Source organism: Gopherus evgoodei, chromosome 11, assembly GCF_007399415.2.
Source record: "Gopherus evgoodei ecotype Sinaloan lineage chromosome 11, rGopEvg1_v1.p, whole genome shotgun sequence".
Classification (NCBI taxonomy): domain Eukaryota; kingdom Metazoa; phylum Chordata; order Testudines; family Testudinidae; genus Gopherus; species Gopherus evgoodei.
In genome coordinates, this window is record NC_044332.1 from 24,785,021 (window position 1) to 24,805,527 (window position 20,507).

Here is a 20,507-nt window from a genome sequence, read left to right on the forward strand (position 1 = left end):
TTTTTTTTTTTTTGTGCATAGATACATTTTTCTTCATAATCAAGTTAATGGGAAACGTATGTTTATATTGTGACAGACATCTTTAAGACAAAATTGTGGAGAGACCCTAATGTTGAAACTTTTTATGACTGTTCACTTATTGCTGAATATAGATATTCAGATTAAATGTCCTGTATTTGGGGGGACGACAAAATTCCTTACCTATATTAAAAAGAACAGACCTCTGAAACCAAAAGTTTTAAATGTGACTCATCCTCCCCCCCACCCATCCTCCTATGCTGCTTGCTTTTATTAGATTTTGCTGTGTTTTGGCCACATCCTATCTAGCTAAGAGAAGTAGATCCTTTTTGTGCCAGTTCCTGGCTGAAAATTAGTCATTTCCGCTTTTGTCTCAGATTCTGATCAATATTATTTTCAGGTTTTCATGCACTCATAATGTTGCAAACACTGTAGTGGCAATGTTTTTTTGTTTAAAATACCCCAGTCAATTTAAAATACACAAAAGAGGTATTTCTGTTGGAATCAGGTTTTGTAAAATCTTCTGTATAATCATATTAGATCAAATTCAACTGGTATTTGTGCAAGTAGATTTTTTTTTATATATATAATCATTTTCTTAGAACAGTCTTTCTAATGTCGGGCGACCGAGAGAAAATGTACACTGATCCTGTGTAAGAGGTCTGGTTTCACTAGCATACTCAATGCATGCTTTTTTGCTAGTAACCCTCTTTACACCTTGTTCCTGACTTTGAGAAGTGTTGGGCACTTGCAGTGCCTATTGACTGCAATTGTTGTTTAGTGGGTTTGCTCTCAGAGCTGCTGAACATTCCCTCCCATTACCAACACTCCGGTTGCTCAGGACCTCTGAAAATCAGGCCATTTATTGTAGGTACCCATGTCTGAAAATGGTGGCTGATGTCGATGACAAATTTCAGATATCAAAATTATCATTTCTTGCTAGTGTATGAAAACACACTTTTTTGTAGAAACAGTAGTGTCCAGGGTGTGAAATAAATGCTACCAACTAGACTAAGTTTCTCTGAGCAAATCAAGTTTTTTATTTTTGGTAGCTTCAGTGATTCTTAATGTTTTTCCAAGGTGCAGTGTGTCAAGACCGCCAGACTCATTTAATGTAGGTTCTAAAATTTGTATGAAACTGTGCTGCTGGATGTCAAAGGCAAGTGCCTTTCTATCAGACTGTTTCCCAATACATCTTGATTGGTCAAGTAGCTTAAATCAGTCAAAATGGAAGTAGGGACAAAGTCCTGGTAAATTTTGGACTTTCTGCTTTCCCTAGCTTTTTATCTTTATGCTTATATTTCAGCTCAACAACTGTTTGTTTGTTTTTACATGTATCACTAATGAGCTGCAACAAGGTACTCCTGGTAAGAAGAGTTAATCTTAACTGGCTGTTTTATAGAAGTGTTCAGCAGCCTTTAGTTCTTTTTTTTTTAAATAATTTCCGGATCTTACCTGATTATTTCTTTAATTTTTTGAGATGACGAGCTGCTTACACTTTTTAATTATGAAGTCTTTAGTGTAGAACTAAATGGTATCTTGTTAAGTACATGTCCATTCATTCATTTAACTCTGACAGTTCTTTCACAGACAAACTGCAAAGCAAAAAAGTCATACTGTTTTTTATAGCAGACTGTTCTTAAGTTTTCTAGTTTCTGTTTGGTGAGATTAGACATAGGGTAAGCCCAGGGCTCAGACTCAGATTTGAACCTTCTGTCTGCACACATTGTGCTAACTCAGTGCTTGGACCTAGAGTCCCAGGATCCCATGAGAATGGAGGGTCCGAGCCTGAGTCAAGCAGGACCCATGATCAAGCACCATTGGTTTGCACTGTCAACGTAGTGCCACTGGACATGTACTCTCGGATTCTGCCAAACGTATTCCACAATCCCATGGGACAACTGTCTTTGTCCTCTGGACAATCAAGTTTTCCCACACTGTGCCACAAACAGAGCTAGAGTGGACACATTTTTGGGGGCGGGGAAGCTAGATAGTCTGAGATATGTACTCCTGAGGGAATTCTGTGCCAAAAAATTGAAAATATTTGCACAATATTGTAAAATCCTGCGAATTTTATTGATCAATAAATTAATGTGGCTCTAGGATGGCAGTGAGGGGCACAGGCCACTGGCTGCATTGAAATGGGAGATAATCCTAATGCTCCCACCTCCCCGCTACAGGGAATCGGTAGAGGGCTGCACCTGACCCTGACACAATGTAAGGGCTGGGTCTGCCCCTCTGCACCAGGCACACCAGGTATGTGATGGGATCGAGGTGTGGGTGACAGGTTTCTCTGTAGGGCAGTCTGAGTGCAGGTGGCTCAGTGGGAGATCTGGATGCTCAGGGCTCATTGGGGGGGATTCTGCAGGGGATCCTGGTGAAAGTGGTTGGACTCAGCGGGGGTGAGGGTCTGGATGTGGGGGGATGAGGCTTGGCGGGGGATGTTCGGGTGTGGAGCAGCTCAGAGGGAGGGTCCGGTCCTGGGGGAGTGAGGCTTGATGGGGTGGGTGTCCATGTGCAGCTGGTTGGAGCTCAGTGGGGTGGGGTTCTGGGTGTCAGGGGCTTATCTGAGGGGTCCAGGTGTAGGGGTAAGGCTTGTAAGGGTGAGGATTTGATGGGCCTGCTTAACAGGGGACTCCCATCTGCTGCTAAGTAGGCACTGCATGCCAGGCTCCCGCTTTCCCCCTATAATTCCACTATCCCCTTTTCTTTTCTATCCCCCTCCCCTCACTCTCACATTCCTCTGCTTCTGCCCTATTCCACCTGTCTTCCTTCCCCACTGCCCCTTCTCCTCACCTTGCTTCCTTCATTTTCCCCCACCCTTACCCAGCTGCACCACAGGCACTCACTGTTGCACAGAAACAGGAAAGCTTCCAGCACACAGAAGGGGAGCACAACTGGCATTAGGATCCAGGAGGTGGCATTCAGTTGCAGTCAGCGGAGACACAACCTGCTTCAGCTGGGCAACTCAGTCCTTGCAGAAATGCGGGGAGGGCAGTGGCATGTAACCCTGTGTGCCCACCATGCCTCACCTCTGTTTAGGGGAGCAGTCCTCCCAAAAACTGTGCCGCACGGTCATGTTCCCCCTTACCACCACCACCTCCCCTCCCCGCACGGCTTTCCTTTGCTTCCCTGCTGTTTTCTGCAGGGAAGCACAGGAATTCTGCAGGGCGAGATGGGGCATTTTCTTCATGCATGTAATCCTGCAGCATCTCCCCAGGAGTAGGTGTGGGTGGTTGGACTTTGGCCTGCATAATGCTGTGTAGAAAGTAGTCCCAGGTTGGGACCCAGATTTCAACAATTCCTAATCTGGGATTACAATTGAGTATAGACACTTGAACCCTAGGTTCTACTTACTTGAATTCCTCTACCCCTGGGCTTACATTAATTGCAGTATAAACATAGTCTGAGTGTGCCTATACCCTGTTTACACTGTAAACACCCATAGCTGGCCGGTGTCATCCGAGCTCGGCTGAGAGACTATAAAACTGCAATGTGTGGGCTCAGACTGGAGCCCAGGTTCTGGGACCTGTCTTCCTCATAGGGTCCTAGTGCCCAGACTCCAGTGCAAGTCTGGATGTCTACACTGCAGTTTTATAGCCCTGCAGTCTGAGCCCTGCGAGCCCAAGTCAGCTGACGCAGATGTTTAATTGCAGTGTAGACATACCCTGAGGGTCCTAGGTTTTATTTTGGAGGATCTTGGAAAAGTCTTCAGAAGACCTGAATATTGAGGTTGCAAGGGACTATACACTGAGCTGTAGTGTTTACCTTCTCCCCTCTCCACTCCAAATAGAGAAAGAAGGGGATGTTGGTTCTTAGGCAACCTTTACAGAGTGCTGTAACGGGGATTTGAACGTTTCCTCATCAACCCTGCAGCAGGGTCATTAGTCTTGTCATCTATGTTGGAAATCTGTTGGCAGGTTCTTCCACTTTGCATCCAGAGAGAAGGCATCTTCTGCAAATGGTGCACAAGTGGAGGAGTAACTTCATTCATGAACATCATACTGAGAAAATGAGACATCCAGAGTGGATCTTTTATCCTTCAGGGACAACACCACATCTCTTCTCTGCTGCTCAAGTGTTAACAGGGTCCAGTCGTTTTGACAGAAGCATTCATATTAGACTGAAGTTGTGTTGATGTGCCTTCCCTTATATTTTTGAATCAACAGAAAGGTGAAGCTCATCTTGTCTCCAGACCCTGGCTTGGAATCATCAATTTTTGTGTTTAATACACTATCCTTCTTTCCAGGGTGCCTGGACCTTTCTTTTTGGAAGTGGAGCCAAATTCTTCACCTAGCAGCGTAGTTTTTGGCAGCCAATGATATGCCAGTCTTCAGGTTTTTGCTCTAGGTGCTCTAAGATCTTCTGAATCTAGGAAGGAGGCTATATTATCTAAAATATTACAATGTGTACCGTTCATATACATCTGTTAATATTATATTTAATAATAAAAGCAAACAGCAGATAAAAAGTGCCTGTATCTTCCTCAATTTTCTCTTTTGAGCTACTTAATTTTACTTAGAGTGCACCTGGCAGCTATAGAGGCTTATCCTCAAATCCATCTTTTTTTTTTTTTTTAATATTAATCATCTGAAGTTAGAGAGGGTAGAACAGAGGGGACGGAGGAGAGATTCAGGGCTAATTTCAAGCTGTACATGCATGAAGAAGGAAACAATGACACAGATACAAAGTGTATGCTGTAACTAAGAAACTACATGCATCACATTTATTGAACTTTTATTTTCATTTTGTTTCCTTTATGCTATCCCAGTGTTTGGTTTTATTTTCATAGAACATAGTGGTATAGTTGCTTCAGGGAAAGCATGGATCTAGTTTGCCAGAACCTAAATAAACGTTATATCTGACAAAATCTCAGGTTTTTAAATAGTGTGCAATCCAGAAAAATATATGGAGTATACCTAAGCATTTTGACATGGTGGTGGTAGCACACTGGCATTGTACAGTTGCAGGTTTTAGATGTCTGAATAGGATCTTCTAAAGTGATCCATAGTGAGAATATTTGAGCACCACATGGCATAAGGGCTCTTGCTAGAAGTCATTGGCTTTAGACGAATGGTTTAAGGCATGGCAAGGATTATGAATCTTCCTTTTAGATAAGCTTTCTTAGAATGTTGCTTGCTGATATCCTCACTATAGCTTTGGAAAATCACTTGATCTTCTTTTTTATTTTAAAAAATCCTCTGCTTTGGAGGTGACTTATGCTGTCAGTTTTCAGTCATTTTTTCATTGACTCCCTCTTTTCTAGGCCTTTATTTGCTGGGTTTCTCAGCAAGGGTGCTAGTTCATTGACCTTGAGCAACCTTGACCAAGGAATAAGATTTCACACCAGTACCACAGCATTATTAGACCTCTTTCCTAGTGACTCTTCCTTTTTTTTCTTTTTTCTCCCTTTTCCTGCTGATAGAATTTTATCTCAAGTTCTTTCTCGTGGAACCAGCAGCCCAACATGGGTGGTCGTTTTTTCACTTACTTCTACCACCAAGATTTCCTTCTGTTTCATTAGAGGCTCTTCTTGAATGTATTTTGAATGATTAACAGCAATGTTTTTGCCCCTGAAGGAGTTCAACCAGCAATATTATTGTTAATTTCCAGCTAGGATTAGCATTAGTAACTGGTTTAATTGATGCTTTTGCCTTGTTCAGGAGACTCTTGGTTTTGACTTTCAGTGAAGTAAATCCTTTGTGGAGGGCTGGAAGAGAACTGAAGATGATCATCCTGCAACTTGGTGTGAAGGTTTTAGAAACCTGGGTTAAAATTTTCATATTGGTGCAAGGAATTTAGCCGCACCTTCCACTTGGAAATCTCAACACACATTTCCTACTATGAAATTCCTTTTTGTCATTGCCTGTTTGCATTTTATAACATTCTTTTTGTAGATCAATAGGCTGATGAATACATTAAAAAATACCATAAAGTTTTAGGATTTTTAACTTTCTCAACAGCCTCTCTTTAAATGTGCAATAATTTGAATTGTAAAGACATTTGGGCAGTTTTACTACTCTAATACTCTTCTTAAATTTGACATTTTATGTCAAAAAGATTAAGCTTAGTACATCTAATGTGGCTTATGTATATTTATCTTCTTGTTTCAGTGCTGCTGGAGGTGAATCTTTAATTTGTGTGTCCCTGATTTAGATGAGAGAATTGAAGAAAATGATATTATCAGACTTATTCGACAAATACTTGAAGGACTCTGCTGTCTGCATGAAAACAATATTGTGCATCTTGATTTAAAGGTAAAATTACACATGGTATTCCAGTAACTTACCTTTTTTGTTCTGCTGGTTGGTTCAATATGTCAGCACTAAAATCAAGTCTGTACAGAAAGGAGGTGTGGAATATGGCTACATCAAAACAGTTTGGAAGATGTGATGGAAGTACATTGGCATAACTGTTGCAGTTTTAAGATGTGTATTAGGGTGTGATTAATTACTTGCATCTTAGCGCATGTACAATAGATATAGGCACCTTAGACATGCACATAATGATAGTATCCTATGCAGAGTCAAGGTTCTTATGTTCAGTATAGCCCGGTTAATTTTACTGTATGTAATATTTTCTTGTTAAATGTTCCAGTTAATACATTGTGATTAAAAAACAAAAACAGGCTGTATGATGATGGGTAATCACTTGTTACTGAGTATGATCATCTTCCATGGGAGTTATGGGTCCTCAGGTGGCTTATAAGGCCAATCCTTGAACCACAAGTTCTGTTACAATGAGGGCAGATGTTTTCAGGCTCAGCAGGAAGCTGTTGACCATGACTGGAGACCAGTCTCTCCTTCCTCCTGCAACCTCTTGTCCTCTTTGGTTTGTCGGCGAGCAAGGACTTCATGTAGGACTAAACTCCATTTTAAGCAGTTCTGGGCAAGTGTCTCCCAGATATAAATGTCTCGGTGACCTCTGGTTTTTACAGGCGGTGTATCTTGATCAAGTCAACACTGATGTAGGAACTAGCGCTTGTACACCTCTACCCTGATATAACATGAATTCAGATATAACGTGGTAAAGCAGTGCTCTGTGGGGGCAGGGCGGTGCATTCTGGTGGATCAAAGCAAGTTCGATATAACCCAGTTTCACCTATAATGTGGTAAGATTTTTTTGGCTCCCGAGGGCAGCGTTATATCGAGGTAGAGGTGTATTTCCAGACTGTCTGTTTTATCAATGTGAAAACTGAACTCTTCAGTAATGTAGTGTCTTTTTCATTATATATATATCCCTTTTTATATTAAATTAATTGTACTTAACCTTAGTATTTAAATGGACCCAGTCAGGCCTCTGAAGTTCATGTGCCACTGAGGTGAACGGAATCTGCAAGGGGAGAATTAATACCTTTTGCTACTATTTGAGACAGTCTTTTGCAAGGCTGGGTTAACAGGGCAACAGCATGTGTTCACGCTCTAATGGCTTTATCTTGGCAACTGAAAGAAACTTTTACAATACATATTATCTGACAGAACATGGAAAAATGCAGCTATAATTGCAGAGGGATTCTGAGCATGCCACATTTGTGTTCTCTTGAAAATGTTTATTCTCCTGTTCCTGATCAGACAGTGTGACTTTTTGGAGTGGATTGTACTATCTGTGTAAAATATTAGTCTTTCACATTTGTGTTTTTTAGCAACAGCATAAGAGCTGCAGATGGTCCAGAGTCTGGCTTTGGTCAGAGGATGTTACAGATGGGCATCACAAATGCTTTTTGTGGATTCTGTTTTAAAAGGCAATATTAGCGACAAACACAGAATGCTTAAATATAACCTACATGTCACTCTGGTATACACTGTTTACCATTTAAATCATACTTGCGTATTTATGCCTTAAAGACTAAATATCATCTTTCTCCGTTTAGCCCCAGAACATCTTGCTGAGCAGTTTCAATCCTCTTGGTGATGTAAAATTGTAGATTTTGGTATGTCTCGGAAGATCGAGAACACTAGTGAACTGCGGCAAATCATAGGGACTACAGAATATCTAGGTATGAAGGGGCCATTTCCTTTTTAAATTCCTGTATGCAAATGAAAACAGTTCACTGAATTTGAAAGCTAGACACATACAGTGCTATATAAGCTCAATGTCCTGAGTCTTTTTACCTAGTGTCTTGTGTCTGCTAATGGTAACCGCATGTTGTTGTATTTTGAGGCTTTTTGGTTTTTTTTAAAGTAATGTGTAGACCAGGTGAGACTTAATCATTTCTTTTATAAGTTAAAAATATTTGAGCCCAGAAAACATAAAGTCATACTGTTTGCTTATTAAAATGTGTTTAATTTTGAGAAATTACATAGTTAGAACCTTGCTAATTCTCTCTAATGACTAGGTGGCCCAATGCAAATATATGCTAATGTACAAAATTTTCATTAAACTGAGCAAACAATAAAACAAGATTAATGTAATTTATAGATACAGTCAATTGAGGTTTAGCTCTAATTTGATTCTACAGTGCACTACTAGTTTACTATATCTTTTAAAAATCTTAATATGAGATGGATGGAAGCATCTGCTATTAAATTCTTGTTGGAGAAAGATGAACAACTTTTTTATGTTAGGTGTACATTCTAAGCTGATAAGTAAGATTAAACTATCCTCTGGAGAGGAAGTGGAGGGGAAATGACCAGATTTTTTTAGAGCTACTTCTCTGAGGAAACTTCCTTCAAGTTCTGTCTTTAAAATTGGTTCAGTGAAGCTGTAGTGAACAGTTTAAGGCTGCTTGGATCCCATTCTATGCTGTGGCGTCACTAACTTTTTAAAAATCACTTTAGCTATACCAGTTTTAAAACTGGTTAGAATATCTGAAACTCTCTTGTATAGGCCAGTCCTTTTATATTCAGCCTAAAATCTTACTTTTGTAAAGAAAAAAATTATCACTTAGAGAATCAGTTTAACTCTTTGGAATACTTGGTGTCAACAAAAATGTTTCAACCAATTTACAAGTGTTCTAAGAATTGGCTGAAGTAGATTAGATTTTCAGCAGTTCTAGAAACCAATTCAATGCTATTGTGGCTTTGGACAAGCTGATATGTGTCAATCAGGTCTCCTTACTGTTGTCCCACACTATGTTGTTGTGACCTTTTTGGTATCAATAGAGTACTTGGCTCTGGGAGCTGTACCAATGACTTTAGTATAGGCACCTAGAAGGCATTGCAGCTGAATTGCTATTGCCCTAGCATAGAAGTCTTTCCTCACACCAAGAAACCTCACCTGTTTTAATTTTCTTATAAACTACATAGCACTAATGTGGATACAGGACAGGTCACAAACTGATTTAGCAAGTAGCATCATAGTGGGAGTGCACTGACATGTTTGTGTTTAAAATTGCTCCATCTCTCTGGTTCAGCAAAGAATTGAACTGTCTAAATAAGTCAGGTGGCTGTAAAAGAAGCTTCCTGTCTAGTCTTACAACTCCAAACCTGCTGTGTGTAAGCAACTGCCAATCCATAAGCGATTTTAGTGCCCTTCAGAGACGTGCCATTTATTTCCTTCATCTTCAGTCTTGTAGTTAAATATAGTAATAGAAACTTCACTATACAAACACATGTTTAGTCCTACAGTCTTGTAGTTTAGTATAAAATTGTCAAAAATCCAGACTATGACACCTGTTGTTTGGATAGGACATAGCATATTATGTATTTTTAATCGTTTATTCAAGATTATCACTTTTTTTCCCCCAGCTCCAGAAATCTTAAACTATGATCCTATTACCACGGCTACAGATATGTGGTAAGTTTCTCTTCTAAAGATAATAGTAACTAAGCTTAAAGAAATTGGACACTAATTCAGGTATCAACTACTCTTGCACGCTTTTTTCCTAACAGATCCTTTAGTTTTCCATCATTATCTGCTGTGGAAGGAACACTTTAACTAAATGTTAATTTTCCCCACTCTTTACATTTAAAGCACTGTATATTTGTTGCATTTAAAAGTTACTCTGCAGAAACATATAAACCTTGTAGCACTGTGTGGAAGAGTGCACGTCTTGTGGCTGGGTGTGGGGGCGTTAGCAGCTCAGTCTTGCCTGGTACCCCCTCTCAATGATCGTTCTGGTCTTCTGTTGTCTGTCTCATGAATCAACTCTCTCGTCACGTCATGATTTAACTCCGCTCTTTCTGGGATACGCAGAGTCCAACAAATAAATATCTAACGTTGTCACAAAAGGTTTTCAGCCCCAACATTACACCTCATGGTCATCACACCCTTCTGGTTGTCCTTATCTCCTTTTCAGAGTCTTTACACCACTTTCTCTGGTGTTTGATAGTGGAACCTGGGCCTTCCCTCTCCTCTGAGTTTCAGCACAGGGACCCTACAGTTATAAGTATAGCTGTGTCTATATTCAAACTCAACCCCTGCTACCTACCTGAGCCTGTCAAGAGGTCTCTCCACAGCCTCTTTAATCTCACCCTTTTTGCAAGGCTCTTCCCCAATAAATCCCAGTTTAAAACTATAAACTCAAACCTATTCCTGCCCTCAGGTTTGATCTTTCCTCTCTCTCTTCTGCTCTTTCCCTTGCTTTGTTCAACAGCTGAACATCTCCAAGGGTGCTCTCCATGGAAGCCCAGATACTGTCTTTGTCAAGGCTTTCCACTCCAGAACCTACTCCACTCAGGTGGTTGGTGGATCTTTACCCAGGCATCTTCCTAGACTTCTCTACTTGGGAGAGGATCCTAGGGCTAGCCATCTCCTGAACTTTCTCATCACAACCTCTCTTGTCCTAGAGCATGACTGCAGAGTTCCTCACTTTCTAGCTACAGCTCCTTTCTGCTACAAACATTTTTGATTATAGTCCTCTCTTAGCATTTCTCGAGGTGGGCTTCATCATCAGTTAAGACTGACCCACTTGGCAGGTGCAGCCCACTTGTAATTGGCCTCTCAGGCCTACATTAATCTTTTCATTGCCCATCAAACACTGAAACTAGTGAACAATCTAGTATCTTATAAAACATGCTGTAACTACTAAAAATGTGGATTAATGGTGGCGTGAACACAGTGAACCAAGTAGACAGTCATATCTCAAATCAGACTTATTCCTATATATGTGAAATGTTTTCCAAAAGAAAGAACGTTGCCCATGAATGTGTACCAAAAATCTCACGTTTGTGAATTTTACTTCCACCCACTTCCCCTTCTTTCTCTTCAAAGTTCTTAATCTAGAAAGCTAACTGAAGCTGCACATCTTCATGAATATTAAGAAGTTCTTATTATTTTGATCTTCTTTCACATAACTCCAGAAGAATAACAGATAGCAAAGCTATTTTTACCTATAATTTGCTCCTGAGCCTGGAGCACATTAAAGGCAGCAATAACAACCTCTTTTCCTCACAATTTTTCATTGTGAGGTTCGTTCTTTCTTTTTTTTAGGGCAACTCCAAATATGCCCTAGCATAGAAGTCTTTCTCACACCAAGAAACCTCACCTGTTTTAATTTTCTTATAAACTACATAGTGTGGAGTTCAACTTTACTTTCTCATGCCCAAATTGTATCTCAACAATAGGATACTGTAGCATATGTCTCTGTGAGTAAGTATCCATCTTCCAGATTCTCCATAGCTCTCCATGAAACTGGAAAAACAAGTTTATTTTTCTATTGTATGAGTAACAACGTGGAATCTTAGTGCATCTTTGTTGCAGTATGGGTTTCCACTGTTACCACAACTTAAAAAATGTTATGCTCCTGGCAGTCTGGATTCTTAAATTGTTGTACCTGCCCTTCTTCAAGAGCTGGCCTCTGTGGGTGCGCACTGCTCCAGCACTTTGGACTGACAGTTCTTCAATGGCAGTGTCTGTTTCTGCACCTGAACCTTACACCTTTTGCTGTGGAACCGAGGACATCATTGGCAGCAGACAGACCAACTGCCTCTGCAGTTCTTTTCTAACCTTTGGTGATCTGGGATGGAACCTCCTGTAGTTTTGCTGGTTCAACTTTCTTGTAAAAAAATATTGTGTATATTAAGTTTTGTTAGTTAAGTTTCATATTTAGCATATAGTCATCATTTAATCATGGAGATCAGAGGTTCTTCCTCCCACCTTCACTAATCCCCCAGATTTTGAGGCACTTATGCCCAAGGTCCAGGCTTCAAGACTTACCTTTCCTGCCCTGCAGGACGTCCCAGTAAGTGACCCACATGAGAGCTGCCTTTGATGCTTGGGGAGTCATACATCTCATTAAGGTGTGATATCTGCCACGTCCTCCTGTCCCTGCAACAAGCAGTCCTAGGATTCAGATTTCGCAAGCACCTGATGGAGCTCATCATGAATCTTTGGGATCTTACTGCACCCTGTCTCATCGACTGGAGCTGCTGAGCAGTGCCCCGGACGGAACACGACCAGCAGACACAGGGACTCCTCTGAAAAGATGAGGATAAGGAGAAGACCCCCAGACAGGAAGGAGGGAAAACATTCTATAAGTCTGTTTAGAAGAGGGCAGCTTCCCTCTGTGCCTTGGAACCAAGTGAGACCCTCTGCCTTGGAGCTGGAGTTCATGGGGATCCCGGGACAGCAACAACACTATCAGGAGCTTCTAGTGCTTCAAAACGGCCTGAAAGGTGTGCTAGAACAGTAGGAACAGATTGCCTTTAACAGCATACTATGCCAGAATAGAAGCTGGCTATTGGTTAAATGAATTATACTGTAGCCTGCAAAACTTTGTAAAATGTGAACTGCAGGGGGATGCAATTGCCTGTAAAAAGTGGTTTTAGAATGGGGAGGTTAAAAAAAAGAGGAAATTGTTTTTATCTCAGAAGAATAAAGAGCAAAAGAGTTTCTCTCTTTCCTGCAAGGTATTTTTAAAATAGGTGGCATCTTTTAAACATGGTAGCTCTGTAGCTATATTCTTAATGCAGCTACACACAGTCCCTTTTGAATCAGGGAAATGAATAGTCCAGTTTTCTGGCAAGGCAATATCATAACTACTGAGGAATTGCTCAATACCTGGGGTAGAAAGTAGTGGTAGTATTACCCAGTCAAGAAGAGCTTCCTTTAGGCATTCTTTTTCCACACATGAAGACTCAGCTTTGTGGTAGGGACAATCTTAACCTTCAGACCTTGTTATAGTGGCAATTCATAGTCACTGTGCATGAGCAAGTTTGAGAGTGACTCTTGTAGGCTAGTGGTTTGGGCTGACTTTGTGAGTCTTCCCTTCCTTTTTGTTAAAATACCCAAATTCAAAAGGAGAAACTGAGCCAGATCAAACCAAACAGTTTGAGTTTTTTGATTTGCTGAATTATTTTTATTGACCTGACCTAAACTTTTTTTTTAATAGGGGTTGCTAGTGAACTGAAAGACATTATTAGCCAGCTGTAGTATAGTTCTATGCTAAATAACTTTTGTATTGAGGAGACTGAATACTCCTGATTCCGTTTAGTGCTTTCTTGTACTATTGGGATAAAGGTGGCATAACTGTGGAATGATCTGTCTGGACATCAGGTGGGTTGCTAACCACGTTCTTTGAGTGTATCTGTATTGAGGAATTCAAAACAAGCATTAATGTTGGTTTTGGAAAACACCATTCTAGCCTACCCTCCAAAGTAGAGGTAATTGAGTGATGAAAGAAAGAAATGGCTGAAGCAGATTTCAGTAGCTGAGCAACTTTCACTCTTGACTGCTAGGAAGAGCAAGTCACATACCAGCAAAATCACTTAATGCTCTGAATGATTCATTAAGAAACACACATCAGGTATTGTATGTATATGTAATCAAATTGCTTAGAACTGTGGCATACTTTTTGGTTCTTTTGCTGCTCGTGGAATGTGAAATAACAAAGAATATTGACCATAAGCACCAGTAATTATCTTTCATCCTAAATTATATCTCGTTTCATTTCAGGATATTGGGGTAATCTCATATATGCTGCTAATTCAAGAATCTCCATTTGTGGGGGCAGATAATCAAGAAACTTTCCTCAATATCTCTCAAATCAATGTGGATTATTCAGAGGAAACTTTGCATCAGTTTCATACTTGGGCCAGAGACTTCATTCAAAAACTTCTTGTAAAAAACCCAGAGTAGGTACCAGATTCTTCGGTGCATCTTTCTGTTTGTTTATAGCATCTGGCAAAGCAGGGCCTTGATCCTGATTGAGGATTTTGGGGTGCTACTGTAATATAAATGTGATAGAGACCAGTTATGAAAACCAACATTTTTATGTTAAATGATATGGATAAATTCTATGTAGTGTAAATATTTAGAATGGGCTGGATTCAGATAGAAAATCTGTCCTTGCCTAGTTGAGATCCCAATAATGGAAATTCTGTTTAAATGTTGAATTGTAAATTATCAGATAGTCTGACTTTATATCAGATTAACTGGTAGTAATGTCCATTTGTAACTGATTTTTCCGCTTAGTAAGATGCAATTTGCTTAAAAGCAGTTTTTATGTAAAAAAAAAAAAAATAATAAAAAAAAAAAATGCCATCATGGCTTCCAAATTAAATTTGCTCTGTTTGCAAATAAACTAACTGCCAGATTGCATACTCAGTGTTAAATATAGTTTTGCTTGTGCATCGTAAATATAGTCTGCTGGCCATATTTCACCTATAAGTAAATGATCTTAAGATGCAGAGGGCAAAGTTTGACATTGCATTTGCATTTTGGTTACAACTCTGAAGCCTGAGCCAGACATGATCCAAGCAGGTCCTTTATACAGTAACTCCTCACTGAACGTCGTCCTGCTTAACGTTGTTTCGAAGTTACATCCCTGCTCCATTAGGGAACATACACGTTTAAAGTTGTACAATGCTCAGTTATAAACGTCATTTGGCTGACTTTACAAGAGATCATTGCACAATTTTCTCTTCTTGGCTTCCTCTCCTTCCCTTCTTCCCTCCCTCCCAGTGCTTCCCCTCCACCAAACAGCCGTTTGGTAGCACTTAGGACTTTCTGGGAGGGAGGGAGAGAGCTACGGAAGCTGCCTCCCCACTCCACCCCCAGCAGGGAGGGCCACCTGGAACGTTGGGGCTTCAGGGCCCTGGCCTGCAGCTCTAAAGCCCCTTTCAGAATGCGCCCTGTGAAGCATGGGCCAGAGGACTCAGCAGGAGCAGGGACAGCTGCGCAGCCAGTGGCCGGAGAGAAGCGGCGCTTTCACCTTCAAAGCCAGCCGGAGAGAAGTGGCGCTTTGAAGGGGAAAGCGCCGCTTCTCTCCGGCAGCTGACTGCGTGGCTGCCCCTGCTCCTCCTGAGTCCTCTGGCCCGTGTTCGCAGGGCCGCATTCTGAAAGGAGCTTTAGAGCTGCAGGCCAGGGCTCCAGGACCCTGCAGCTCCTAAAGCCCCTGCATTCCATTTGCCCTGCCTGCAGGGTGGGGGGGGTCCATCTCCAAGAATTGCAGCTCCCAGAATCATGGCCATGGGGGCGGTGCCGGGCTGCATAGAGCTACCTGCACACCCCCTGCCCCAAACAGGAGCTCCCTCTGCACCTCCTGCCTGCCCAGCCCTGAGCGCCCTCCTGTACCCTAACTCCCTCTCAGACTCCACATCCCCACCCTGAGCGCCCTCCCAGATGCTGAACCCCCAGTCCTGAGCTGCAGAGGTAAGCCAGGGGCACCTCCCCACCGCAGTACAGTATAGTAATGTACAGTATATAATGCCTTTGTCTGCCCCCCGAAAATTTCCTTGGAACCTAATCCCCTCATTTACGTTAAATCTTATGGGAAAATTGGATTAGTTTAACATTGTTCACTTAAAGTTGCATTTTTCAGGAACATAATTACAATGTGAAGTGAGGAATTACTGTAGTTTGTGTTAGTAGTAAGAATGCAATGATCTGAGGACGCTGTAAAATTGTTGCCCTTATTAATATCTGTTGTGGGGCTGACTTGACTCTCAAAGGCTGTCCATCTTTCACATGTCCAAACTCGTGATTTTTTGTTAATCTTTGTGAAATAAGCTGTGCATTCCATATAAGAGGTTAATGCTTTCACTTATTTAAGTAAAACAGGCTTTTTTTTTTGTTTAGTTTTTTTAATAAGGGAAAGACCGACAGCAGAAGCTGTCTCTCTCATTCTTGGCTGAAACAGGGAGAATTCATACTATTTGCGTAGTCCTGAAGAATCTTCCTGCATTGGAGAAGGACAGGACACACAACAAAGTGTTTCAGAGGAAAGGAATATTAAATCAATTTGTAATGGTACCTGTGGTGACAAAGCAGATAAAGAGAACATTCCAGAAGACAGCAGTACGGTCTCTAAACGTTTTCGGTTTGATGATTCATTGCAAGACTTCATGACAGACTTAGTATGTTAACACATGGCTGCCTGTGCAGGTCCTCTGAACTGAATTTAGGATTATTATCTATTCCAGTGGTGAATATTGTGAGATAATGGCTTGTCCATTCGTGCACCATGGTTATACTGAAATGCACTTTCGAGTGATCCTCTTATGTGACTTCCTTTCGTGTCCATTGCTGGCAATGGCTTTTACTCCTGAGTAACTGGAGTTCTGGCATCAGGGGAGAGCCTTATGTTTTGAAGGCGATTTAGTTGAATATATTTGCACTCTTCAAGTTTAGTCCAAAAAACGTTAATATAATAGAGACTAAAAATATAAAAACTTTTGAATTTTAATAAACAGACTCTAGTTAAACAGCTTATGAAAGTGCTCAAGACAGTGATCTAATAACATAGCACATTTTGTGACTAAGACTTGATAATGGATTGAAGCAGAGAAATTGAAACTAATAATTTCTGACAGCCTTTCACTGCAGTGACAGTGCCATCTGTTAACTGAGAGTTTAAAATCAGCAGAATATTGGGATGTATTGAACGGGTTCAGCAAATACTGTTTACTTAGAATGTTTAGCTGTGGTTAAGGATAATCTTTCTGCCTTAGCTGACTGGTTACACCTGGATAGTGTACTGCATGTGGCATGTACTTTTAGTATGCTCGCATGAATATTTCTGGAATACTAGAATAGAATAAGGGTAGATTGTCAGTCTTATTGCTGAAGATCCTTGTTTCATAAACAAATCTAATTGTAAGTGTGTGAAAATTTTGCACCAAAGTGCATATTGAAACAAATGTACGTGCTCCAAAGAAGCTGTTTAGTCTCCATATATATCTGGATTGTATTGAAATACAGATTGCACAGTATAAATAGTCCAATTCCCATAATAATTTAGTGTACATACCTCTTAAAAACATCAGAGATGATGAGACTAATTACAGCATTTATTGCCCATGCAGCTACCATGCGTCTGCATGAAGGATGTGTTAAAAAGTTGATAGGTGTGGGATGGAGAGTATGTTAATTAGCTTGCATAGTAATTTTTCCAACCAAACTATTTTCCTTGAAGTACTTACTTATGCTGATGTTGAGAAATTGGTTGCAAAATTTCAGAATTTAAAATTCAGAGCTCTTTTGGTAATCTAAATCTATCAGTTTTTGAAAACTTTCACATCTATCTTCTTTTTGGACTCTCCATCCTCTTCTCCGCCCCCCCCCCTCCCCCCCCAAAGGCAGGGTTTTTTAGATTTTTTTGTTTTGTTTTGTATTCCTCTTTTTCCCACACTCTGAAAAAAACACTTCATTATGCCAAGTTTCAGCTTGGAGCAAATGTTGATCAGGTCCTAAACCGAGTTTATTCTGGAAATACTGACAAGCTATCATATCCACAGTAGCACTAATATAGTGTGAAAATCAGAGCCTTTTTAATGGAAGTAATTAAAGCTCTTTGAATATTATGAAAGTAAATGGCACTTTAAACTATTCCCTGGATCTTCGAGTCTGCATAGCTTAGATTGAATCCTCCTCAGTGTGGATGTCTCATTTGTCTTGCATAATGAGAATAGTGATATTTAGTTAACTGCAAGATGCTTCCTCAAATGTGCATTTGGACCCTGTCATACTTAAACAATTTCTAGTTAATATTCAAGAGAAGATACCAAACATGAAATAATGTAAATGCTCATTTTATTAATATGTAGTAAAATGTTGTTGTATTTTAAATACCTTTATAACAAAAGGATGGAATAAAAAAATATTTTAAGCAATTTGTATAGTAAATCCAACTTAACAGACAAATGAGTCCAATAATGCTCTCTTTACTTGGTTAATACTCCTGTTGATCTGAATGGAAGTGCCAACTGAGTAAAGTGTGCAGGATCAGGCCTTAACCTTTATGTGTTAAAATCCAGTCTTTTCTGTTCTCTTTATAAAGACTGATATCCATGTGATATTGTTTTTAATATTAGTATGTGTTCAAGCATGAACAAGCTGAGCTACCTAGTTATTAGGGGACTCCAGTATCTCATCTCTACATATTAATGTTATGTAATGTATACATTATTCTTTTCTATGAATTGATAACAAGAAGTAAGTAGACTTTGTGGAGGCAGTTAATAGACAAGTTAGGAGTTGTTTTTTTTAATTTTGGAAGTCCCTTTACCCAAGAGAAATATCTTTGTTTAAAATGATCATCTTTTCACAAGAACTTAATATAATTACAGCGTATCAAAATAAAGGTATTTTTATACATTCAGAAATGAAAGTTCACTTAAGATGAAGAGAGGAAATGTCAAAAGAGTACAACAGATTCAGTTATAAAAAGTTGTTTACAGAAATAATTGTAATATAATTTAAGATGTATAAATTACTGCTAAATTCTTAATTTTAAAACTGGAAGCTCTCTCACATTAATATTACTATTTCTTTTAACATATGATACAGGTTATGCAAAATATGAAGTCATAACCATATATACCAGCACTTTAACTAAACAAAATACAGGAAATATTCCATAAAGAAACTTTCCACCATGGTATTTGATGAATGTTTACATTTCTTACTGCTTTTTTCTGGTCTTAAGTTACCTTTTAAGTTTGAATAAGTGAATTTTGGTGTTAACCAATGGAGCTTTTTCAAATTTTGTAGACATCTATATTTTTGTATGTAAATTAAAATATAACTGGTGCCAGAATTTTAAATTGTTTGGATTAATATAAATGTTTAATTTTATACAAATTTTGTATTGTGCATGCCATCATTTTCTTTAACATACATAATTTCATTTAAGGTACAATTGTTCTTTGGTAGCCCATTGTGCTTAGTGTCATGTTATTGGGGATTAGCAAAAACAGGTGTAAATGGTCATAGTAATATTTTATTAAGATAAGTGATGTAATTTCTATGCAATTCCTGAATTATTTTGTATAAACAGATGTTTTGTATTGAAATGTGACTTTATTCAACAATTTGTACACTTAGTATTTTCTAGTCAGAAAAAGAGGCTTTCCAGCTAATGTCCTATGCTCTTTGTAAAGTTCATCTGATAAGTTAGTGAATGTAGCTTTTGAAATGCCACCACATCCTTACGCTTATTGATTTCATATCTGGAATGCTGCTTACAATTGAATCTAGATTAAATCTATGAGGAAAAAGATGTTTCTGCTTTATGTACGTTGAGGGCCAGAACTCTTGTCCTTTTATAGTTTAATGTTAGTCATAAAATGTTTTGAGGAAAGGAGAGGCATTTTAAAGTATTATATAAGAAAGAAATGCTGGTGTTCCGGTTTCATTAGTCTCTCTGTAGAGGCTGTAGAACCAGCACTATGCCAACCAGCTAAAGAGAGAAGATAAGAAGCAAAATGAGTCAAAAATATGAAATGGGCCAGTACAAATATTAAGTGTCTTGATTTAAAACACTAACCCAGTGGTGATCTGCATACCTCAACAGCATAAGATAAACAGGTATGTAATATCCATGTTGTTTATTTAGCAGATGGTTGTCCTTTCTAAAGGCAGTTAACTCCGTAAAGTTAAGTTGAATGTTAATAGGCAGATGGCCTAAAAATAAATGTATACTCTTCTAGAGAACTTCATATATTATGTGTGTAATAAATAGGTAGTAATTCACTAATACAGGCTGAATACTGCAGTTGCTACATAAAGATTCCATTGACAAAAGGGTCATTCTGTTTGTGGTTAGAACTTCATGACTGAGCCGTGTGTTCCGTGAAAGGAACAGTATCCCCATGTATTTGTTTTGGCATTACTGCAGTATTCACTTCAGAAGGGCTTTAAATCTCTTAAATTTTCTGCCCATAAACTTTTATCCAGTGTGCTACATATACTAAAAATATTCTATTTATTAAATACTCATTTCCCCCATTAGCAACATTGTAGAGCTCATTTCCAAATAAAATAAGAATGATGAGTCTCTGCTCTGATTTTGGTCTCCCTGAGAAATGTGATGTTAGCAGAAAAATCTCTGTTCTAGGTATCAATTGATAACTCCATAAATTCAACCACAAATGTTTTCCTAACTAGAAATTAGTTGTATAATTTTTTCAGAAACTCTCAGCAGAGAAAACTGGACAAGTTTGTTGGCCTCTGTGCTGGAAGAAGGGGGGGGGGGGGGGAAATTGTGCCTTGATTTCTGCCAGCAGTCAGGCTTGGAAGTGCTTCTTTGCCAGCTCTGTATATTAGACAAATAGGCTGCTGTACTGATAAGCCAGTATATAGAAACATTCCCATATTAATTTCAATATGGA

The 20,507-nt window shown here is 39.4% G+C and overlaps 1 protein-coding gene across 1 annotated transcript in view; it reads left to right on the forward strand.

Moving 5' to 3' along the window:
- STK17B (serine/threonine kinase 17b) overlaps positions 1-20,135 on the forward strand; it is a 34,881-nt gene extending 14,746 nt beyond the window's left edge. Inside the window, 9 exon segments of the mRNA XM_030580188.1 lie at positions 2,479-2,490; positions 6,143-6,275; positions 7,889-7,928; positions 7,931-8,014; positions 9,705-9,757; positions 13,852-14,030; positions 15,989-16,005; positions 16,008-16,057; positions 16,059-20,135. Of these exon segments, the coding sequence (XP_030436048.1) occupies positions 2,479-2,490; positions 6,143-6,275; positions 7,889-7,928; positions 7,931-8,014; positions 9,705-9,757; positions 13,852-14,030; positions 15,989-16,005; positions 16,008-16,057; positions 16,059-16,295 (805 nt within the window). The 3' untranslated portion in view covers positions 16,296-20,135.
- The last annotated feature ends 372 nt before the right edge of the window (positions 20,136-20,507 follow it).